We start from the raw sequence: 25721 nt of genomic DNA on the forward strand, positions 1-25721 counted from the left end.
TCAGAGAGGTTTTCCGCAGTGATTGGAAATGCAAATGAGCGTATTGCATTGTTGACCGGGACGCCCCATTCGGGTAAGTTCGGCCGCCGAGTACAAGTCTTATTTCAGCCGACGCCACATTGGGTGATTTGTGTGCTGGTGATGAGGATGAAATGTTGATGAGGACAATACAACATCCAATCCACGAGTAGAGAGAAATCTGTAATCCGGCCGGGAATCGAACCCAGGCCCGCTTGCATGGGAGGCGAGCACGTTACGAATCTGCTGAGCAGGCGAACTCCGCAGCTATTACTGCTGTGGCTCTCCCCTTGCTACCTACAACGGTCCTTTACTATAGCACGGGAATTCAGGATCCGTTACCTTGAGGCTTTCTTTTTGCTTGTTGTAGCTGTTGACATGTTTGCAGATTTCTATGGCTTCTCTTAACAAGCGGTCGTGGGAATTTTGTTATCAGGTCGATGTCACACAACACGCGCTCCGCCATGGTCTATATCTCCACCTGTCCCAACGTGCGATGCCTCTTATTTTCGGTAATATCGGCGTTGATTCATCGTCCAGACATTCCAAAATAGACTTTCCCACATGTCCGTGGTATTCTGTATATTCCTGACTTTGCATGTGGGTGTCTTTCATATTTTTCCAATTTGAGACAATCTTTCGTCTTCGTCGTCAGTTTATAAATAGTCTTTATGCCGTGTTTGTACTACAAAGGGGCGCATCACCCTGGGGATGTATTGCAGAAATACCGTAAGCGATATTTCTTCTTCCGGTGTGTATGTAGATGTGCAAGAAATACACTGATGTCTCAACACACTTCCTCTGTCATGTATAATGTCAATAGGATCTGCTCACACCTCAGCCACGTTGTAAGAGGTCCATGACTGAGGAATTTATCGTTAGCGCACTCGAGCAGATGTAACTTCGATGGACTGCTCACGCGCTGCCTGCGATATGTATGCTACAATAGAATCGCAGACCAGAGAGCAGTGTTACGGAATTTAACTGTTGGGAGGTTACACTTCGCGACCAGTGTAACCTCCCAACAGTTGAATTCCGTAACCTCCCAATAAATGGTGACTAACCTCTCAATGAAATTGTGGCTCGTATGTAACCTTTCAATAATCAACTGACTGTGAATCTAAGCTGGTAAATTTGGACGTCAGCAATGCTGCGTCATGGCCCTGAAAAGTCATTCTGAATAAACTGAAAATTCTTACCTTAATTATGTCGCCGGATAACGCGTATATATCCGCTCCTATAAGAAATTTTTTTGGCACAGCCCAGTGCAATGCTGCCCACTAGATTTTGTTATTGTATAAAATAAAGAAAACAACTGATTTTTCCTTACGATAATCGGGATGACCATGGATAGGAGAAATTAGTAAAATCTTGAAATTCAGATGAATGATTGTCAAAAGTTATCTTAATAAGAAAGATTATTATTAAAAGATTTTTAAAAACATTTACATAGGAAATGATGTAACAATAGTACAAAATCAGGTGTTACAAATTACGTATGCGCGTGGCTATAAATAATAATAATTTTTGCTTCCATCGTCCTGCACGACCGGCCTCGACTACTGCTCTCTAAGAGCGACCTGACCCAACCGTCCGAGTTAGCACACTGGACTCGCATTCGGGAGGACGACGGTTCAATCCCGTCTCCGGCCATCTTGATTTAGGTTTTCCGTGATTTCCCTAAATCGTTTCAGGCAAATGCCGGGATGGTTCCTCTGAAAGGGCACGGCCGATTTCCTTCCCAATCCTTCCCTAACCCGAGCTTGCGCTCCGTCTCTAATGACCTCGTTGTCGACGGGACGTTAAACACTAACCACCACCACCACCCAACCGTCCGACTGCGAGCTATTACCACTACTGCTGCCGGCACTGCTCTCTGGTCAGCGATTCCATTGTAGCTTACATATCGCAGGCAGCGCGTGAGCAATCCATCGAAGTTACATCTGCTCGAGTGCGTTAACAATAAATTCCTTACTTATGGACCTCTTACAACGTGACACGACAATTCTTGCCTCCCACAATCCATAATTCTGTTCCTCATCACGGTATGTTTTATTGGTGCCCACGTCCCTTGCTAAGTTTAGATTGTGTGTAACCTGTGTAAGATGGGACGCAAGTACAGAGAGCTGTCTTCTTCTGTTTCAGGACAGGAGCCACCACCAGACAGTGAGGGTGCAGGCAACGGTCGCAGGGCTGGTGAGCAGCGGGCAGCCGAGCGAAGGGGTGAGTTGCTTACCGAATCCCCTCTTGCCCCGGCCACTACTGTAGCCCGGAGCGTTGTGTACTTAGCTGACGCTTTCATAGACACCGGGTACAATAATGACTCACTGTCTACTTCATGTGGCGGGATTATTCATCGACGCTGTTTTCCTCTCCTAGTTGTCTACTGTCCGCACAATATAACTACGTCAGTGGATGCTGGTAACATAAGTACGCGATCGCCGCCTAGTTTACTGTATGCTACGAGCTGAAACGCACCGTAGGGAAAACAGGACCTGCTCTCTTCTCACAGGGCAGGCAACTCACTGAAATTAAGATTGCATTCATAGTACCTACTATAATGCTACGGCTTGTTGTATTGTTTAGTGAGCAATGTTGGCAACCGATGGAAAATATCCGCACGGGCCGTTAGTCATATGACTTAATACCGATTCCTTCGCCCCCGGAGAAGGTCCAAGTTATGCTGTGCGTAATACACTGAATTATTTTCTTATTATCGTGGAAGGTTAAAAGTTTCGACCTGGTGCAGAAAAGGCTTTGGAACCAATTGTAATGAATGGTAGCACTCGGTAAATGTGGATCAATTTAAGACAATACCTACGAGAGGTGTTCAATACGTTCTACAACACTTTTTCCCGACCAGTTTGAGTTGAAAACACGCTGAATTTGTTGTGGGACATAGTGGAATACTTCCGCCTCAGCCCCTATAGTTTCATTAAGTTGCAATAGGCGGCAATGCTACACGTAGCCTTCAAAATGACGTCTGCAAAGGAGGTGCGTTCCAAATAGAGAGCTGTCACTGAGTTTCTTTTGGCGGGAAACCACAGCATTGCAGAAGGTCTACAGTGACCTGGCAGTGAAAAAAAGCACAATGAGTCATTGGGCGAGGCTTCTGACTTCATCACAACAAAGTAGCGCAAACCTGTCCTATCTGCTGCCGGCCGGCCGACCGCACACAGCATTGACACCTGCAGTGTTGGAACGTGCGGACACTCTCATTCGAGCCGGCCAGTGTGGCCGAGCGGCTCTAGGCGCTACAGTCTGGAACCGCGCGACCACTACGGTCGCAGGTTCGAATCCTGCCTCGGGAATGGATGTGTGTGATGTCCTTAGGCTAGTTAGGTTTAAGTTGTTATAAGTTCTAGGGGACAGATGACCTCAGCAGTTAAGTCCCACAGTGCTCAGAGCCATTTGAACCATTTTGAACTCTCATTCGAGGTGATCGACGGATCACAGGCAAACACCTCGCTGCACAACTGAATGTCTCTGGTGATAGTGCTGACACACTCTCCACCAGTTGTGGCATGCCCGCTGGACTCCTTGCCACCAAACAGAAGTCCATAAAGAGCAACGAAGGACCATATGCGCAGAGTTGCTTGCGTATTATGTGGCTGGTCGTGACAACATTTTGTCGAACATCGTCACAGGAGATGTAACATGCGGTTATCAGTTCAGAGCAGAAACACAACGGCAATCTGTGGAGTCGTGCCACACCACCTCGTCTCCGAAGAAAATGTTCAGAGCCGCACCCTCAGTCAGTAAAGTCATGGAGACGGCCTTCTGAGACTCTGAAGAGGTTATTCTGTTTAATGTCCTCTCTCATAGTGCAACGATCAACTGAAGCGTATTGTGCTATCATCACAAATCTGATGATACGATTTCAGAGTGTTCGTCGCTACAAAAATACGAGCCAACTTCTCCTGTATGACAACGCAAGTCCTCACACAAGTCTGCGCACCCGAGAGGAACTCACAAAACTTTATTGGAGTGTTCTTCCTCATCCATCGTACAGCCCAGATCTCGCACCTTCCAACTTCCATCTGTCTGGCGCAATGAAGGAAGCATTCCGCGAGAAGCAGGACGCGGATGATGGGGAGGTTATTGATGTAGCATGACGTGGGTCCAACACCGACCAGCAGAGTAGTAGGATGCAGGTATGCAGGCCCTCACAGTAACGTGGCGTTGTTGAAAAACAGGATTTTGTAGCCAAATAGTGGGGAATAATATGGTATATTGCAATTCTGAATAAAAATAACCTGCTTTAAAAAAAGTGTTGCATTATTTGCACAATGAAATAAACGCTAACTCTACATTAGAACCCCTCTACTGTACCCATCTACTCTCTTTTCGACAGCATTTTTACTACGACAATGTACACTTTGAAGTCATAGCTTCATCATTAGAGGGCAGTTCTCATGTTATGACTTCCCTGAGGAGTCATCATGTAGGAAACTGTTGTAACAAGGAAGAACGTGTGGGAATTACTTCGTCATGACGTCATACGCAAAAATGTCGACCTGAGTCGCAGATTCGAGTTTCTGTCGGGTAGACATCGTAATGAAAGTCTTTACTTGACAACGGCAGTCCTGACGATGAAGCTGTGACTTCAAAATGTACATCGGCGCAGTAACAACGCTACTGGAAAGAGAGTAGATGCGTTCTATTACTGAGTTTATATTTATTTCATTGGCTCGGTTTTGCCACGATTAGCCGCTCTGGTTACCATGAAATTACTGCTATATAACTCCACAAGTGACATGCTCAAGATGTTCGTCAGTAATCTTGTAATCAGATACTGTAGATCTGTAGCGGATTGATTTCAACTCCTTCTCTGTCCCAGGCCGAATCGCTGAACCCTCCATGGTAATGAGAAAAGATACAGCACTAGATTAAAGCCATAGAGATAGGCTTAGTCTCAGATAAGGGTGTGGATTTGTTCTGGTTTCAGTCCCTCTAGGAGGGCCTCAGTCCCATTCAGCCTTTTGTTAAATCAGTACCGGTGATCTTTCCTGTTGGTGAAAAATGTACAGGGCGATAGGTTGACCTACCAACTCCTCGTAGTGCGATGGCGAAGGAAAACTGCACTCGACCTGCAGCTAGGCCAGTAACATGGGCATGGTCCTGCTTCATAGACTTTTTTTCTTTTTTAATAGCAACAAGTAATATATAATAGGATGGTCACATAAAATCGGAGCTAGTACAGAAAGATATGTGTTCGATTTTACCACACGCTCATCGACATGTAGATGTAGATAGATGCAGATGTAGATTTAGCTACAGATGTAGATTTTTGGAGGCGTTCACGAAAATGCAGTGGATCTGTAAAGGAATTTGCATACAATAAGCTAATAGGATCTATTGACATGATATGACAACAGACATCGCGTTTAGAGACTGTAACAGGTCGGTGTAAGCCATACGACAGGGTAAAAGCTGTTTGGGAAATGTTTGGAGAAATTATATGGAATCCTTAGAAGAAAGAAGACGCAGCTATCAAGAAACCCTATTGCGCAAATTTAGAAAACGTGTTATGGGAGAAGCTGTGCGACTGTCATGTTGTCACTGTCTTGTATCCGGAATAGTCACCATGTGTATATTGGCTAGGGTATTACGAACCCGCAACACCAAACACCACAAGCACAAGTTTCTTACTCCCTTTCTCGCTACTTGCAAAATATTTTTCCTACAGAAAAACTTAATACGTCTAAATTTTGCACTGAGATACGTTTTCTCTACGTTTTCGAGTTATTCAAGAAAAACGTACAAAAGTGGCCTCGAAAACGTATCGAAGTACAAGATGTAACTAAATTACATTTCCTACAAAAAGGCTCTGATCATTTTTTCTGTAGGACTAATAGATTGTGCGTAGCGGGCGAGAGAACATGGAAATCTCACACGTGATGTTTGAAGACGTTGTGGGTTGCATAAGGCCCACAGGTACAGGCATCTGAATCAACCTGTAAACAGGGTGAATCCGAACTGTAGCGAAAAACTTCCAGAGGAGGTACCAACCAAAACTAGAAATAAGTCTAATGCACATGGGCGTTGTAATTCATACCTTAACAACTACGAGCGCCACTTGTTTCAGAGTAGCGAAGTGAAGAAGTGCTCATAGCTCTTAAGGTATGCGCTTTAGAACTCATGTACACTGGCAGTTTTTCAGATTTTGTTCCATACTACCATCTTTGGAGGTTTGTCAGAAGAGTTTGGTTTCACGTTAGCTATACGATGTTAGGGGTATAAGTGCAGATATTTCTACTTATACTTGAGGACAGTGTACTGATCAACATTGCATCAGTATTTACTTCATTTGCAGTCTAATAATTATACCTATTATGGGTAGTATGTGTTTACATTGAGTAGTACCTCGAAGTGGGCGTGTCACAAACAGATCATTAATGTCTATTTCCCCCTGGTCGGCAGGTCAGGTATTAAAGTGTGGAAAAGTGGATGAAAATGGGCAGACTATGCTGACAGGCGTAATCCATTTCGTGGCGTAGAATACATCAAGTAGTAAATCATTTAATGTTTTTTCGGGAAGACTGTTAGACTCAGAGAAAAGCTAACACGCTGAAATGGGTAAGTATTAAGGTAAAACAATCACAATAATTGTACCTATATCCCAACACATCACATATGTATATATTTTATCTCCAGCGACGAAGAAATCGGTGACTGAAATTAAATGGGATCGACACTTGTGTAAAATATGGTATTCAGTAATCGGCAATTAATCATCAGTTATTCCTTACTCACGACAGCCGAACGGAGTATTTTACAACTTCATTATTCTCACGCAAATATGCCAATAGGGACGGGAAGTGAAACGTAAGGGTCCCCAACAGAGAATACTTGGAAGAGATTGCATTAATTGCGGCATTAGCATCAGCTCACGCCATGGATGCACTATACAAGCTCTACATTTTACACGAAGAATTAACTACCAGAAAGGTTTCCTTTAAATTACATGTAGTTATTTAGTTTATAGAAGTTCGTCCTCCCAATAACACCTGGAGGTTTTCATGTGTTGATATTTATTTTTGTCCAAGCACTTCTGCAGACGATCTTTTGGTTTACAGACCTAACAGAAAAGTCGTCCACATGTTTATTAGAGAGTGACACGAACTTTGCGAACCGTTTCTGTAAATTTTCGAATGTGTATAAACTAAAATTTTTTGTCATGAAGAGGAGTTATAGCTTCCATGAACTGAGGTGCTTACCCTCTCATTTTAAAGACATGTGTTCTAGTAGTGTCCAGTTCAAACGTCACTGGCTATTATATAAGTCTTTAGCGCTTAGTGTTTTCCACGTTTTAATACTCTTTTCTTGGTTATTCTTTTCAGTGTTTAGGTATATGGTCTTTCCATCTCCATAAAAGCTTTTATTCGAAAATTAAATTTTATTTGATAGCTGTTAGTATTCAAACTAAACTTCTCGTTGTGCAACGGGAAATGATAAATCTTTGCAGTACACGTAAAGGTGAAACTGAAACTCATTTCTGTTATTATTGGGTGAAGTTGTCACCATAATTATGAGGTCGAGCTACGACAGGAGTCGCTTGGCCGAAGGAACAGAAGGGAACTGTAGCAAATGGAAGTCATTTCACACGTATCGTTACTCTGAAGACTTGTTTTGTATTCTGATGTGCTGGCATTACAAACACTCCTAGTGCGTCAAATGATAGACAATGAGCTAATTATCTTAATTCTGGGTTTTGAAAACTGTCGATCAAGATAAAAAGGAATAATAATAAAAGAAAATGTACCATCACAGCACGCGGCGTTAAAACATTTGGACGAAGAGTCTGGAATGGTAAAGCAGAATATTACTTCTCCAAGTACGTCAATTTATTCGTTTTGCGTGTAACTGGGGAACCGAAAATGAATCGTCCACGCAGAAAGAGACTACGAAGTCTCTAAACGCATGAAAAAGAATACTTGATGATGGAAATTCCGAAGAGTACTGAAGGAAATTACACTGACTTTGTCTGAGAATACTTTAAAGGGTCGCAACAGAAGACAAAAGAAATACAGAATGAGGAGGAGAATGCAAACTACAAACTGTAAAAGTGGTGTTCGTAAATATACAGACCACTTTAATACGCACAACAGTATCCTGATGCGGAATGTTACTTGATTGTTACGAATAATTTTTGAAATCAGAAGAGCGCATAGTCAAGGAAAAAGCACGAAAAACAATGAAGTGAGGAGGGTTGGTCTGTAGAATGGAGTGGTGACGATATCAATAATAGAAGAAGCAAATTTGGATAGTGGTTCGCTGAGCAAATACTCGGGAGAAGATAGTAGCTATACAAATAGTAATTCTCTACAAGGGATGTTGAAGACAGATTTTCTCTAACAAAATGTACAGCAAATTAGTCTCATTTTTCATGTAGTTCGACAGATAAAGGTATCACACTTGCACTGATTGCTGAAATACAATTCTGAAACAATACTTCAAAACCGGAAGAGATGTTTCACTAGTTGCAGCAATACTGGACACTCACTACTTCGATTCCTTAATAACAGGAAGCGCATGAAGAAAAATTTCGAAATGTTCAGTACACTGTAACAGAAAGATAACAAAAAAAAAAAAAAAAAAAAACACGTATAAGATTCTAAAAAAAAAAGAAAACCATTCGAGACTTTATGAACCATTCTCCTTGCGCTACCGAAGTGTTCGAAACTCCATTTGCCGTTTCCAGTTTGAGGAAAATAGTTTTAATGCTACGCTCTAGCAAAAGTAGTAATGCAGAGAAGTTAATAAACATTTCCAGAAGGCTTCAGAAAATCGTCATTTTTTGCCCGTCATAGTAATTCTTCCACACCTTTATTATTCCTTTTTGACGTTCTATGCTTTCATCGTGTTCTTCAGTAGGAGATAGTTCAGTTATTCAAATGTGTAGCTTGGTGCCTCTCTGCTGTTCACCGGCCCGCATGTTGCCATGGTAGTTTCGAGTACGGTGCAAACGTTTTGCTGGGAGGCCCTTACACGTCCTCCATACAGTCCCGGATTCTCTCCACGCAATTTCCATATTTTTGAGCCCTGCAGACATTAGTGGCCATCGATTTGTGCCGGACGTAGCGGTGCACGCCTGGGTAGAGTCATAGATCTGTAAGCAATCGCAGACATTTTTCTATGAAGACACTGACCGTCTTGTCTCACGATGGGATAAATGTATTAACAGCTACGACCATTACTTTTGAAATAATAAACAGTATACTCACTTCTCTTCATCTCTCTCGTTTTGTTTTTACTGCCCCTTACATACTGAAAATGATGTGGGCTGATAATATAGGAATTTGGGAAAATCTGGGAGGAAGCGAATATGTATAAAACAGTGACAAGAGAAACGTACAGCATGAAAGGACGTGTTTTAGGAACTAATAACTTGCGCGGCACGTAAAGAAGTCGTAGAAGGTAAAAGCTGTAGTAGAAGACAGAGACTAGATTACAACCAACAAATAATGGAGGACGTTAGCTGCAAATGCTTATTTGATATGCAGAGGGTAATATGGGAAAATAATTCGTGATATGCCACATCAGACCAGTTAGAAGGTCAAGGACAAATGCATAGGGCGTCCCCACCCAACCCCCACCCCCAGACAAGGTTAAGAGATATGTTCCTTACATCAAAACGAGAAAGAAAGTTCAGTAAGTATGGGCTCTAAAATGCATACTTTCAGAGCTGTGAGCACTTGTTCATCTTCGATACTGTATAAAAGACCTCTTCTATTGTAGCACTTTCCTTTCCATATTTTGGGAACAGCTAGCACACACCAAAACCAAGATAAAAGTGTCCAGTAAACATGCAGTCTCAAATACATACCTTAAGAGATATGAGCAGTTCATCTTTGCTAGTGCGAAACACATTTCTTCTACTGAACAACTGCTCACAGCTCTTAATGGTTCAAATGGCTCTGAGCACTATGGGACTTAACATCTGTGGTCATCAGTCCCATAGAACTTAGAACTACTTGAACCTAACTAACCTAAGGACACCACACACATCCATGCCCGAGTCAGGATTCGAACCTGCGACCGTAGCAGTCGCGCGGTTCCGGACTGAGCGCCTAGAACCGCTAGACCACCGCGGCCGGCAGCTGTTAATGTATGCATTTTAGAGCCCGTGTTTACTAGAAATCTTTTTCTTGTATTCGTTAATACTACCTCCTCACTAGAAAAGGAAAACAAGAGTAAAAGAGATCTGTTTCACAGTATAGAAGACGAACAAGTGCTCATAGCTCTCATGGCATGACTTCAACAGCGGTTGTTTACTCTTTTTTTTTTGGTCATCAGTCTACTGACTGGTTTGATGCGGCCCGCCACGAATTCCTTTCCTGTGCTAACCTCTTCATCTCAGAGTAGCACTTGCAACCTACGTCCTCAATTATTTGCTTGACGTATTCCAATCTCTGTCTTCCTCTACAGTTTTTGCCCTCTACAGCTCCCTCTAGTACCATGGAAGTCATTCCCTCATGTCTTAACTGATGCCTTATCATCCTGTCCCTTCTCCTTATCAGTGTTTTCCACATATTCCTTTCCTCTCCGATTCTGCGTAGAACCTCCTCAATCCTTACTTTATCAGTCCACCTAATCTTCAACATTCGTCTATAGCACCACATCTCAAATGCTTCGATTCTCTTCTGTTCCGGTTTCCCACAGTCCATGTTTAACTACCATACAATGCTGTACTCCAGACGTACATCCTCAGAAATTTCTTCCTCAAATTAAGGCCGGTATTTGATATTAGTAGACTTCTCTTGGCCAGAAATGCCTTTTTTGCCATAGCGAGTCTGCTTTTGATGTCCTCCTTGCTCCGTCCGTCATTGGTTATTTTACTGCCTAGGTAGCAGAATTCCTTAACTTCATTGACTTCGTGACCATCAATCCTGATGTTAAGTTTCTCGCTGTTCTCATTTCTACTACTTCTCATTATCTTCGTCTTTCTCCGATTTACTCTCAAACCATACTGTGTACTTATTAGACTGTTCATTCCGTTCAGCAGATCATTTAATTCTTCTTCACTTTCACTCAGGATAGAAATGTCATCAGCGAATCGTATCATTGATATCCTTTCACCTTGTATTTTAATTCCACTCCTGAACATTTCTGTTATTTCCATCATTGCTTCCTCGATGTACAGATTGAAGAGTAGGGATGAAAGGCTGCAGACTTGTCTTACACCCTTCTTAATACGAGCACTTCGTTCGTGATCGTCCACTCTTATTATTCCCTCTTGGTTGTTGTACATATTGTATAAGACCCGTCTCTCCCTATAGCTTACCCCTACTTTTTTCAGAATCTCGAACAGCTTGCACCATTTTATATTATCGAACGCTTTTTCCAGGTCGACAAATCCTATGAACGTGTCCTGATTTTTCTTTAGCCTTGCTTCCATTATTAGCCGTAACGTCAGAATTGCCTCTCTCGTCCCTTTACTTTTCCTAAAGCCAAACTGATCGTCATCTAGCGCATTCTCAATTTTTTTTTCCATTCTTCTGTATATTATTCTTGAAAGCAGCTTCGATGCATGAGCTGTTAAGCTGATTGTGCGATAATTCTCGCACTTGTCAGCTCTTGCCGTCTTCGGAATTGTGTGGATGATGCTTTTCCGAAAGTCAGATGGTATGTCGCCAGACTCATATATTCTACACACCAACGTGAATAGTCGTTTTGTTGCCACTTCCTCCAATGATTTTAGAAATTCTGATGGAATGTTATCTATCCCTTCTGCTTTATTTGACCGTAAGTCCTCCAAAGCTCTTTTAAATTCCGATTCTAATACTGGATCCCCTATCTCTTCTAAATGGACTCCTGTTTCTTCTTCTATCACATCAGACAAATCTTCACCCTCATAGAGGCTTTCAATGTATTCTTTCCACCTATCCGCTCTCTGCTCTACATTTAACAGTGGAATTCCCGTTGCACTCTTAATGTTACCACCGTTGCTTTTAATGTCACCAAAGGTTGTTTTGGCTTTCCTGTATGCTGAGTCTGTCCTTCCGACAATCATATCTTTTTCGATGTCTTCACATTTTTCCTGCCGCCATTTCGTCTTAGCTTCCCTGCACTTCCTCTTTATTTCATTCCTCAGCGACTTGTATTTCTGTATTCCTGATTTTCCCGGAACATGTTTGTACTCACTCCTTTCATCAATCAACTGAAGTATTTCTTCCTTTACCCATGGTTTCTTCGCAGCTACCTTCTTCGTACCTATGTTTTCCTTCCCAACTTCTGTGATGGCCCTTTTTAGAGATGTCCATTCCTCTTCAACTGTACTGCCTACTGCGCTATTCCTTATTGCTGTATCTATATAGTTAGAGAACTTCAAACGTATTTCGTCATTCCTTAGTACTTCCATATCCCACATCTTTGCGTATTGATTCTTCCTGATTAATGTCTTGAACTTCAGCCTACTCTTCATCACTACTATATTGTGATCTGAGTCTATATCTGCTCCTGGGTACGCCTTACAATCCAGTATCTGATTTCGGAATCTCTGTCTGACCATGATGTAAACTAATTGAAATCTTCCGTATCTCCCGGCCCTTGTTTACTAGAGATTTTATTTCTTGTTTTGGTGTAACGAACCCGTCCCTAGAGCTTGTCGGTATTTTTGGAGGCACCCTGTAAATAGCGCTCAGCACAGTCCCTGAGGCTGTTACTTTCTGACTAAAGTCATGTGATGGCGACATGTACATATGCAGATGGCGATAGTATCGCGCACACAAGGTATAAAGTGGCAGTGCAATGGCGGAGCTGTCATTTGTACTTGGGTGATTCATGTGAAATGTTTTTCGACGTAATAATGGCCGCGCGACGGGAATTCACAGACTTTGAACGTTGAATGGTAGATGGAGCTATGCGCATGGGACATTCCATTTAGGAAATCGATAGGGAACTCAGTATTCCGAAATCCACAGTGTCAATAGTGTACCGTGAACACAAAATTTCAGGCATTACATCTCACAGCGGACAACGTAGTTGCCGACGGCCTTCACTTAACGACCGAGAGCAGCGACGTTTCCGTAGAGTTGTCACTGCTAACACTGCATGAAATAAACGCAGATATCGGCGTACGACGAACTCATCTAATTGGACAGTGTGGTGAAATACGGCGTTAATGGGCTACGGCAGCAGACGACCAATGCGGGCGCCTTTCGCTAACAACACAATATGTCTAATGTTTGTCTCGGGATCGTTACCATTCCGGTTGGGGCCTAGACGACTTGAAAACGGTGGCCTGGTCACATGAGTGCCGATTCCACATGGTAAGAGCTGATGTCAGTGTTCTACGTTGACACCGACCCCAAGGAACCATGGTGCCAAGTTATCAACAAGGCACTGTATTAGCTGTTGGTGGCTCCATAAAGGTGTAGGCTGTATTTACATGAAATGGATGGGGTCCTCTGGCTCAAATGAAGCTTTCATTGCTTATGAAAATGCCTGTGTTCGGTTACCTGGAGATCATGTCTAGCCATTCATGGACTTCGTATTCCCAAAAACACTGTAATTTTTATAGTGACAATGTGTCATCTAACTGGCCCACAACTTAACGCGATTGGTTTTTGGATTATTCTGGACAATTCGAACGAATGATTATGGGACTCACATCGCCCGACATGAATCCCATCGAAGATTTACAGAACATAACCTAGAGGTCAGTTCGTACCAAAAATCCTGCACGGGCAACATTTTCGCAGTTATGGATGGCTATAGACGCGGCCTGGCTCAGTAGTTCTACAAGGGACTTCCAACGACTTGTTGAGTCCATGTCACGTCGAACTGCTGCACTGCTAGGGCTAAAAGGAGGTCCGACACGATACTAGGAGGTATCCCATATTTTTGTCACCTCAGTGTATATACAGGGTGATTTTTTCCACCATGTAGAAACGATAGGGATTGAACGATGAGAGGATACGGAACCAAAACGATCTAATGTCTGGAAATGTACGGATTTTATGCTAAGGACCATTTATTCGATCATACTTCGTTACAGAGACTGTGGTTTAATACGCGCTGTTCCTTGCAGTCATAGTTACAGTACGCATGGTTTCAACAACCACAGTATTCAATATTTGCAAAAGTGTTTCGCCGTTTGTCTGAGACAGTGTTATTTCAGGAAGCAGGAAATCATGAAGGACGTACCTGAATTGTTCACAAACCAGACTTGGAGAAAAAGTGACTAACACAGTGGAAGGCGACTGCCCTGTCAGTACCAGGCAGTTGGCCAACCAAAAGAGGATAAGCCAGACGACCGTGTGGAACATTCTCAATGACAATTGTTACTATCCTTATCACTTATAGCGTATGCAGGGCTTACTAGCGACATACTTTCCACAATGGGAGCAGTTTTGTCATTGGTTTCTTCACCAGGCAACCACGATTGCTGGATTTGTGTCATCCATCACAGATGAGGCCACCTTTACGTGGAGATTGATATCTTCAGCTTTCATAACCGTCATCCGTGGTATAGTATGCAGGACCTCCATGGTATGGTGACAGACAATCATCAGCATCGGTGCAGCTGGAATGTGTGGGCCGGGAAAATTGGCGACCGCACTTAGAATCAATCTTCCTCCCACATCACCTAACAGGCCGGAACTATCGGATTTTCTTGCGGGTGACTTTCCCTCCCCTGCTGGGAAAAGTGCCATTGATGATTCGGAGGGTTATGTGGCTGCTACATGATGATACTCCAGCTCACTTCGCCGTTAACGACTGGACACATCTCAGTGGTGTCTTCCCTGGTTAATGGATCGGACGAGGAGGTTCAGTTGCATGGCCTGGTCGTTTACCGGGTAGCAACCTGTGCGATTTCTGATTACGGGGCCATCTCAAAAGCATAGTGTACGCAGAGCCAATTCCAGGTGTGGAGGCACTGCCTTTGACACTGTTTGGTTGCAAAATGGCCGATGTGAACGTGTGGGACAGAACATACTACGGCGCTTACACGCACGGGTTGAGGCACAAAAAACTCAAATGGCTTTGAGCACTATGGGACTTAACTTCTGAGGTCATCAGTCCCCTAGAACTTAGAACTACTTAAACCTAACTAACCTAAAGACATCACACACATATGAACTAGGCAGGATTCGATCCTGCGACCGTAGCTGTCGCACGGTTCCAGACCGAACCGCCTAGAATCGCTCGGCTACAAATCGCCGGCATTGAGGCACTTGGAAACCATTTTCAACACATACTACACTCCTGGAAATTGAAATAAGAACACCGTGAATTCATTGTCCCAGGAAGGGGAAACTTTATTGACACATTCCTGGGGTCAGATACATCACATGATCACACTGACAGAACCACAGGCACATACACACAGGCAACAGAGCATGCACAATGTCGGCACTAGTACAGTGTATATCCACCTTTCGCAGCAATGCAGGCTGCTATTCTCCCATGGAGACGATCGTAGAGATGCTGGATGTAGTCCTGTGGAACGGCTTGCCATGCAATTTCCACCTGGCGCCTCAGTTGGACCAGCGTTCGTGCTGGACGTGCAGACCGTGTGAGACGACGCTTCATCCAGTCCCAAACATGCTCAATGGGGGACAGATCCGGAGATCTTGCTGGCCAGGGTAGTTGACTTACACCTTCTAGAGCACGTTGGGTGGCACGGGATACATGCGGACGTGCATTGTCCTGTTGGAACAGCAAGTTCCCTTGCCGGTCTAAGAATGGTAGAACGATGGGTTCGATGACGGTTTGGATGTACCGTGCACTATTCAGTGTCCCCTCGACGATCACCAGTGGTGTACGGCCAGTGTAGGAGACCGCTCCCCACACCATGATGCCGGGTGTTGGCCCTGTGTGCCTCGGTCGTATGCAGTCCTGATTGTGGCGCTCACCTGCACGGCGCCAAACACGCATACGACCATCATTGGCACCAAGGCGGAAGCGACTCTCATCGCTGAAGACGACACGTCTCCATTCGTCCCTCCATTCACGCCTGTCGCGACACCACTGGAGGCGGGCTGCACGATGTTGGGGCGTGAGCGGAAGACGGCCTAACGGTGTGCGGGACCGTAGCCCAGCTTCATGGAGACGGTTGCGAATGGTCCTCGCCGATACCTCAGGAGCAACAGTGTCCCTAATTTGCTGGGAAGTGGCGGTGCGGTCCCCTACGGCACTGCGTAGGATCCTACGGTCTTGGCATGCATCCGTGCATCGCTGCGGTCCGGTCCCAGGTCGACGGGCACGTGCACCTTCCGCCAACCACTGGCGACAACATCGATGTACTGTGGAGACGTCACGCCCCACGTGTTGAGCAATTCGGTGGTACGTCCACCCAGCCTCCCGCATGCCCACTATACGCCCTTGCTCAAAGTCCGTCAACTGCACATACGGTTCACATCCACGCTGTCGCGGCATGCTACCAGTGTTAAAGACTGCGATGGAGCTCCGTATGCCACGGCAAACTGGCTGACACTGACGGGGGCGGTGCACAAATGCTGCGCAGCTAGCGCCATTCGACGGCCAACACCGCGGTTCGTGGTGTGTCCGCTGTGCCGTGCGTGTGATCATTGCTTGTACAGCCCTCTCGCAGTGTCCGGAGCAAGTATGGTGGGTCTGACACACCGGTGTCAATGTGTTCTTTTTTCCATTTCCAGGAGTGTATGACTGTGGCTACAGAGCGTATTAAACCACAGTCTCTGTAACAATGTATGCACATAGTGAAATTAACAGAGTTAAGAAAGCTGGATCATCGATCACGTAGGCGAGAAACAAGTATCCTGAAGAAAATAAAATGGTATCTAGCGTGGAAAAATTCCTTTCCGGAAATAAGTTCATTCGACCTTTTTTTCCGTATCCTCCTATCGATCAATCCCTAGAGTTCGTACACGGTGAAAAAAATCGCCCTGCACGCTGCGCGCAGAAATTCAACACCCTCAGTGACTGTGTTCAGCGGCACCTGCGTATCAAATGTGCATTCGAGCGGTTGTGATGTTAGTGATTTCACTGTCATGGTCCTCGGCAATCAGAGGGATTCAGGAGGCTTGTCTGTTAACGTGCAGTTTAGACGCTGCAGGCACTAACTATGCTGTGTTAAAAGGAGAACAGTGATTGCAATTTTAATTCTGGAGTGCAACCATGCGCCACAGACGAGTACGTACTCCCTGTTGAACAGCTCAAGCCATTTGAACGAGATCGCATTGTAGGCCTGCAGGAAGCTATACAGAGGTATCGATGGATTGCTGCACATGTTGGGAAGAATCTCTCTGTGGCTCTGGACGTCTGCATAGTACAGATTCATGTCGAGATCGGCGCATTGTGTGTGATAGCAGCGGTGGCCAATCGAACATCATCCAGCGACGAAATCCGTGCGCATGATGCACCTGCTGTTTCATCAGGGACCATTGCTAGCCGCCTGCTTGCAGCAGAATTGAGATCACATCTGTCCCTGGGCACGCTACCACTGACACCACAACAACGAGAAGTATGGCTACTCCGGTGTCGTGAAAGAGCTGACTGAGGGGTAGAATTGCGCTCTGTTGTCTTCGGTAATGAGAGCAGGTTCTGTCTTATACGAATGATGGACGTAATCGGTTATGGTGTATGTTTGGTGGGCTGCCTACTTCAAAGTGAATTCGCCCACAACACACAGGTCCCATCCCAGGCTTCATGGTACTGGGAGTCTCCAGTCATAAATCGCCGTCACATTCGGTGCAAGGTAAAGCAACCAGTGCACACTACCTTTTCAAAGGCTGTTTTCTCCATCCTACTGCCATTCGTTCGACAGGCAGTTGATGTGCTTCTCCGGCAGGACTATGAACATCTACATATTTCTGCTTAGACCCAACGTGTTCTTCGTAGTGTGCAACATACAAATTTCTGCTTCGACACAACGTGTTCTTCGTAGTGTGCAACAACGGCCCTGGCCAGTAAGGTCACCAGATCTCTCACCAGCTGAATACATACGGGACACCATCAAAAGTGAATTTACTCACTTCCCAGGGGCTTCTAGAACAATTGCAGAAGTGCAACAAAAGGCTTAAATTGCTTTGGTCAAAATGCCACTCACCACCTCTATTATAGCTTGTATGAGAGAATACACGTCGGCGCCGGCCGGGATGGCCGAGCGGTTCTAGGCGCTACAGTCTGGAACCGTGCGACCGCTACGGTCGCAGGTTCGAATCCTGCCTCGGGCATGGATGTGTGTGATGTCCTTAGGTTAGTTAGGTTTAAGTAGTTCTAAGTTCTAGGGGACTGATGACCTCAGCAGTTGGACGTGCTTTACTTGACACGTATGTTTCATTTGGTCTGAACTTGTTATCATGTAGTCCTGCAATGTGAGCTATCTGTCACCTCACTTGTCAATAAAATTACCTTGTCCTTGAAGGCGCAGCACCTTTCTCTCCTGGAAATAAGTACACATGACCATAAAAGAACTCAGACTGATAGACTAGGAGGCTACATTATACGGCGTATTAATGCAAGAGTCTATTTCGACATTGGACTGTGACCTTTATTTTTCATCTAGTACCACGAACAGTCATGTTTCATTTCTGTCAGACGTTGTGTACTAGGTACTAGGAAAAAGGGCCCAGTGGAACAAGAGCAATATGATTGGACTAAAATATAGCTTCAACTAAAGTGAACAATGTAGAGGAGAATCTGCGATAAATCTCTTTAATGAGGCCATCAATCACACAACGCGACAGCAGCGAGTGTGTTACATAAGACGGGAGAAGCCTCCTAAAGGTCGCATGCAAAGACTCAGTGACGGCAGGCCAGAGTGAAGAACGCTGGATCATCGATCACATAGGCGAGAAACAATTTCTGAAGGGCCGGGTGGAGTAACCCGAAAAAAATAAAAAAAAAGTGGACAGAATATATTCATAGTTATATGCTGTATTTAGCACACTAGTGGTTACAATAAATTTGGGAAATACCATAAGTGCGTGCGCTGAAGAAATTCACTTGGTGGTAACACTCTGGACTCGTTTCCGCAAGACGGAGCTTTCGATTCCCCGTTATTCTATCGTACTTTTGTAAGTATGGCCGCTGAAGGTTTCTTCTTTTCTGAAATAATCTATGGAAACGTGAAATCGCGCTATTGGCGATATTCCACTCCTATCTCAAATCGTCTTTTATGTTGCTGACAGTCTAGTGACGTATCAATCAAATTCAGTGGCTATGTCATCTTGATTTTCTCCGACGTTTACCCACGCGGACGAATTCACGACTATTATAACAAACGCCTCTCGCGTCTCCCAATATTTTGTCTTCTGACAGGTTTGATGCAGCCCGCCACGAAATCCTCTCCTGTGCCAACCTCTTCATCTCCAAGTAGCACTTCCACCTACGCCCTCAATTATGTGCTAGATGTATTCCGATCTCTTTCTTCCTTCACAGTTTTTATCCTGTACAGCTGCCTCTTGTACCATGGAAGTCATTCCCCGATATCTTAATAGATGTCCTACATCCCGTACCTTCTTATTGTCTGTGTTTTCCATATAATCGCCAGTTCTGCGAAAACCCTCCTCAATCCATACCTTACCAGTAGAACTAATTTTCAGCATTCTTCTGTAGAACAATCACATCTCAGATACTTCCATTCTCTTCTGATCCGATTTTCCCATAGTCCATATCTCACTAGCCGGCCGAAGTGGCCGTGCGGTTAAAGGCGCTGCAGTCTGGAACCGCAAGACCGCTACGGTCGCAGGTTCGAATCCTGCCTCGGGCAAGGATGTTTGTGATGTCCTTAGGTTAGTTAGGTTTAACTAGTTCAAAGTTCTAGGGGACTAATGACCTCAAAAGTTCAGTCCCATAGTGCTCAGAGCCATTTGAACCATATCTTACTACTGTTAAACGCTGTGTCCTAAACGTACACTCTCACAAATTCCTTCTTCAGATTAAGGACTGTGTTTAATACTACTAGTCTTAGGCAGGAATGTCCGTACTGCCAGTGCTAGTCTCCGTTTTATATTCTCTTTGTTTCTTCCGTCATGGGTTATTTTGCTGTCTACGCAGCACACTTCTGTAAATTAATCTATTTCATGATCACCAATACTGATGTCAAGTTTCTTGCTGTTCTCACTTCTACTACTTCGCATTATTTTCATTCGGTTTACTCCCAGTCCATATTCTGTACCCATTAGATTGTTCACTCTGTTCAACAGATCCTCTAATCGTTCTTCTCTTTTACTGAAGACATCAATGTCATCAGCGAATCCTGTCATTGATATCCTTCCACATTGAATCTGAATTCCTCTCATAAGCCTGTTTTTTATTTCCATCATTGCTTCTTCGATGTATAGTCTCCACTCCTTCCGATCTGATCACGTAAGCGTAGAAAAGAGGTGGAAAGAGACTGTATCGACGGTAATTGAGAGATATATACCACATAAATAGTGATACATATCTCCAATGGTACACAAAACGAATCAGATCTCTGTTGCAGAAGCAACGGAAAAAGCATGCCAAATTTAAAAGAATGCAAAATCCCCAAGATTATAAAAGTAGGTGATACTGATCCCTGATGGTACACAAAATGGACGGATCGCTGTTGCAGAAGCAACGAAAAAAGCATGCCAAATTTAAAAGAGCGCAAAATCCCCAAGATTGGTAAAGTTTTGCAGAAGTTCGAAATATAGCACGTGCTTCAATCAGAGATGCTTTTAATAATTTCCAAAACGAGACTATGTCTCGGAATCTGGCAGTAAACCCAAAGATATTCTGGTCGTATGTAAAGCACACCAGTAGCAAGACGCAATCAATACCTTCACTGCGCGATGACAACGGTGAAGTCATTGATGACAGTGTCACTAAAGCAGAGTTATTAAACATGTTTTTCCGAAACTCCTTCACCAAAGAAGACGAAATAAATACACCTGAATTCAAATCAAGAACAACTGCCAAGATGAGAAACGTAGAAGTAGATATCCTCGGTGTCGCAAAGCAGCTTAAATCACTTAATCAAGGCAAGGCCTCTGGTCCAGATTGTACACCAGTCAGGTTCCTCTCAGAGTATGCTGATAAAATAGCTCCATATTTAGCAATTATATACAACCACTCACTCACAGAAAGATATGTACCTAAAGACCGGGAAAATTGCTCAAGTCACACCAATACCCAAAAAGGGAAATAGGAATTACAGGCCTATATCACTAACGTCGATTTGCAGTAGGGTTTTGGAACATATACTGTATTCGAGCATTATGAAGTGCCTCGAAGAAAACGATTTATTGAAACATGGTCAAGACGGATTCAGGAAACATCGTTCCTGCGAAACACAACTAACTCTTTGTACTCATGAAGTAATGAAACATAGTCAAGACGGATTCAGGAAACATCGTTCCTGCGAAACACAACTAACTCTTTGTACTCATGAAGTAATGAGTGCTATCGACAGCGGATGTCAAATTGATTCCATATCTTTAGGTTTCCAGAAGACTTTCGACACCGTTCCTCACAAGCATCTTCTAACAAAACTGTGTGCCTATGGAATATCGCCTCTGTTGTGCGACTGCATTCGTGATTTCGTGTCAAAAAGGTCACAGTTCGTAGTAACAGACGGAAAGTCATCAAGTAAAATAGAAGTATTATCCGGCGTTCCCCAAGGAAGTGTTAGAGGCCCTCTATTGTTCCTGATCTAGATTAACGCCATAGGAGACAATCTGAGTTGCCCTCTTAGATTATTTGCAGATGATGCTGTCATTTACCGACTTGTTAAGTCATCAGATGACCAAAGCGAATTGAAAAATGATTTAGATACGATATCTCTGTGGTGCGAAAAGTGGCAATTGACCCTGAATAAAGAAAAGTGTGAAGTTATTCACATGGGTACTAGAAGAAATCCGCTAAATTTCGATTATGCGATAAGTTACACAAATCTAAAGGCTGTAAATTCAACTAAAGACTTAGCGATTAGAATTACAAATAACATAAACTGGAACGACCACATAAGTAATGTTGTCGGTAGAGTAAAATCAAAGACTACGATTCATTGGCAGAACACAACTAAAGAGACAGCTTACACCACACTTGTCCGCCCTATTCTGGAGTGTTGCTGTGCTGTGTGGGATCCGCGTCAGCTGGGACTGACGGATGATATTGAAAAATTTCAAAGAAGGGCAGCTCGTTTTGTTTTATCGCGAAATAGGAGAGATAGTGTCACAGACATGATACGTGAATTGGAGTGACGATCATTAAAACAATTGCGTTTTTCGTTGCGACAGGATATTCTCAAGAAATTTCAATCACATTCTGTTGGCACCCACCTACGTAGGGAGAAATGATCATCAGGATAAAATAAATCAGTGCTCGTACAGAAAAATTTAAATGCTAGCGTTTCTCATGCGCCGTTCTAGAGTGGAACGGTAAAGAGACAGCTTGAAGGTGGTTCATGAACCCTCTGCCAGGCACTTAATTGTGTATAGCGGAGTAATCACGTAAATGTAGATGTATAGAGTGAACGGAAGGGGCAAAAGACAACACATTTGTCTTACGCCCTTTTTAATCCTAGCACTTTGTTCTTTATATTTCAGTGTTATTATTCCATCTTGGTTCTTGTACATACTGTATATGACCCGATTTTCCTTATAGCTTACCCATACTCTTCTCAGAATTTCAAACATCTTGCGCCAGTTGACACTGTCGACTGGTTTTTTAAGGTCAACTGAGCCTATGAACGAGTCTTGATTTTTCTGGTGTTGCTTCCATTATCAACCGCTACGTCTAAATCACCTAGTACCTAAGACTAATAAAAGTAGAACTTAGGGAAAAGTCTTACATTGGTTCAGTTACTTTGTGAAAATTCATTTATTTAAAACGATTAAGTTGGTGTTCCATAAAAGACAGGTGACTGTCAAGCGTCTTTCTGGTAAAGAAAAGACCGTAGCAGTCGGTTGTGAGGTATGGATTAGTGGTACGAAAGTTACCGACATGAAAACTGAGGCGACCGTAGTTATAAGAAAAAGAGTGTTATCCTTATTTTGTAGCTTCCACGCATTTTTAATTAATTTCATGTCTGGAGAGCATGCTGGCCACTCCAGTCGAGCGATGTCGTTACCCTGAAGGAAGTCATTCACAAGATATGCACGATGCTGACGCGAATTGTCGTCCATGAAGACGAATGCCTCGCCAATATGCTGCCGATATGGTTGCAATATCGGTCGGAGGATGGCATACACATATCGTGAAGCCGTTACGGCGCCTTCCTTGACCACCAGCGGCGTACGTCGGCACCACAAATGCTAAAAAACAGCAGGGAACCTCCACCTTACTGCGCTCGCTAGACAGTGTGTCTAAGGCGTTTAGCCTTACCTGGTTGCGTCCAAACACGTCTCTGACAATTGTCTGGTTGCAGGCGTATGCGACACTCATCGGTGAAGAGAACATGATGCCAATCCTGAGCGGTCCATTCGGCATGTTGTTGGGAACATATGTACCACACTGCAAGGTGTCGTGTTTGCAAGATTGACCTCACCATGGACGTCGAGAGTGAAGTTGCGTATCATGCAGCCTATTCAGCACAGTTTGAGTCGTACCACGACGTCCTGTGGCTGCAGAATATCATTATTCAACATGCTGGCGTTTCTGTCAGGATTCCTCCGAGCCACAATCCATAGGTAGCGGTCATCCACTGCAATAGTAGCCCTTGGGTGGCTTGTCCGACGCATGTTATCGACAGTAACCTGTCTCTCTGTATATCCTCCATGTCCGAACAACATCGCTTTGGTTCACTCCGAGACGCCTGGACACCTCCCTTGTTGAGAGCCCTTCCTGGCACAAAGTAACAATGCGGACTCGATCGAACCGCGGTCTTGACTGTCTAGGCATGGCTGAACTACAGACAACATGAGCTGTGTACTTCCTTCTTGGTGGAATGATTGGAACTGATCGGCTGTCAGATACCCTCCGTCTAATAGGCGCTGCTCATACATGGTTGTTTACATCTCTGGGCGGGTTTAGTGACATCTTTGAACAGTCAAAGGGACAATATCGACAGTCAACGTCTATCTTCTGGAGTTCTGGAAACCCGGGTGATGCAAAACGTTTTTTGATGTGGTATATCTTGACTAGGAGTGATTGGTACCCCTATGACCTTTTACAATTGTTGCACCTGATGATGCGGCTTTAGGTATTGTTTATCAATAAAAGAATAATTTTTCCAGCTGTCAGCGGTAATTTTTCTTAACATACTTTGTGATAAAAAACTGAAATTCAAAATATAATTCTTCCATAATATTTATTTTACATTTAGCCGTGAACCGCTTTCGGCTTTCTTGACCATAATAGGACAATTAAAAATTGGTCATACAGTCTACCTAGCGTCAAAGACAGCCTCTATCTGTATAAAGATTTCTTAAAAAGATCTGTGACTATTTTACGACTATATATACGAAGAACACAAATTGCAGAGCCTCAGTTTTGGATGAGTACAAACTAAGAAATATTGCGTAATTATGAACATTTTAAACTCTTAACATGTATGAGTATTAATCCCTAACCAATTCACAGACTAATGTAAATAATTTGTACTAGATAAGCTATAATTTTATTGATTAAGGTTTGTCAACTATACACAAACTTTGTCATTAAGCATGCTGCTAATTACATTGAAATAGACACAAAGAAGGTATGGTGAAACAAACCTTACCACACAGATTTGCATCTTTCGTATATACGGTCGTAAAATGGTCTCACAAGTTTGGAAATAACAATTTTTGCACACATAGTAATTTTTTCTGATGATGTGTGGACAGTCTGTACAGTCTTAATTTGTCTGATGAAAGCCTAGAATATACAAAGCTGGTTCAGAATTAAATATGAAATGAATATTGTTCAGCAATAATACCGTGTATTTCAGTTTCTAATGTGAGATAAAAGTTAGTGATTCTGGTCTGGCACATACACACGTTGTTGCAGGCACGTTAAGCAAACTCACACTGCCGTACCGTGCATATCACGAGTTAGTTAGCTAGTTAGTTAGTTCGTTTCATGTTCCATGGATGATTTGGCACGGTAAATCGTAATTATGTGATCGCAAATCAATTTGTACACATCGTCACATTCTGAAAGTTAGTCTCGTTTTCCTTTTTTTTTTTTTTTTTTTTAAAAAAAAAAAATGGAACGAAAGATATGCAGATGTATGTTCATGATTCCTACCCACCACCATTTACACATTACAATAATGAAATTCTACTACGGAATAGGTTATGACAAGAAGAAACTTTCTCATGTTATTTACAAAATTTACTTTGCTGTCGGTCAGACATTTTATATCGCTGGGTAAGTGGTCAAAAATGTTTGTTGCAGCATTGTGCACCACATTTTTGTGCTACAGACAACTCTGATGTGGAGTAGTGACTGTCATTTGTCCTTCTGGTATTGGAACTATGTTCATAATTGTTCATTTTTTTACAAAAAATTTCATTAGGACTGAATATACTGTGAACCAGTAGTCAGAACGCCCAACTCCATATACAGATTTCTACAAGATGATCGTTGGTGAGCACGGCATATTTTTGTTACAACACCTTTTTGCGCAATGAAGACTTTCTTTATTGCCCGCATTTCGTGGTCGTGCGGTAGCGTTCTCGCTTCCCACGCCCGGGTTCCCGGGTTCGATTCCCGGCGGGGTCAGGGATTTTCTCTGCCTCGTGATGGCTGGGTGTTGTGTGCTGTCTTTAGGTTAGCTAGGTTTAATTAGTTCTAAGTTCTAGGCGACTGATGACCTCAGC

At 43.5% G+C, this 25721-nt stretch overlaps 1 protein-coding gene across 1 annotated transcript in view; it reads left to right on the plus strand.

Moving 5' to 3' along the window:
- Positions 1 to 25721, plus strand: part of LOC124613005 (lachesin-like) — a 539970-nt gene that overhangs the window by 508905 nt on the left and 5344 nt on the right. Inside the window, exon 8 of the mRNA XM_047141558.1 lies at positions 2164 to 2241. Within this exon, the coding sequence (XP_046997514.1) occupies positions 2164 to 2241 (78 nt within the window). The remainder of the gene's footprint in view (positions 1 to 2163; positions 2242 to 25721) is intronic.

Source organism: Schistocerca americana, chromosome 4 (assembly GCF_021461395.2).
Source record: "Schistocerca americana isolate TAMUIC-IGC-003095 chromosome 4, iqSchAmer2.1, whole genome shotgun sequence".
NCBI classification, from domain to species: Eukaryota; Metazoa; Arthropoda; class Insecta; order Orthoptera; family Acrididae; genus Schistocerca; species Schistocerca americana.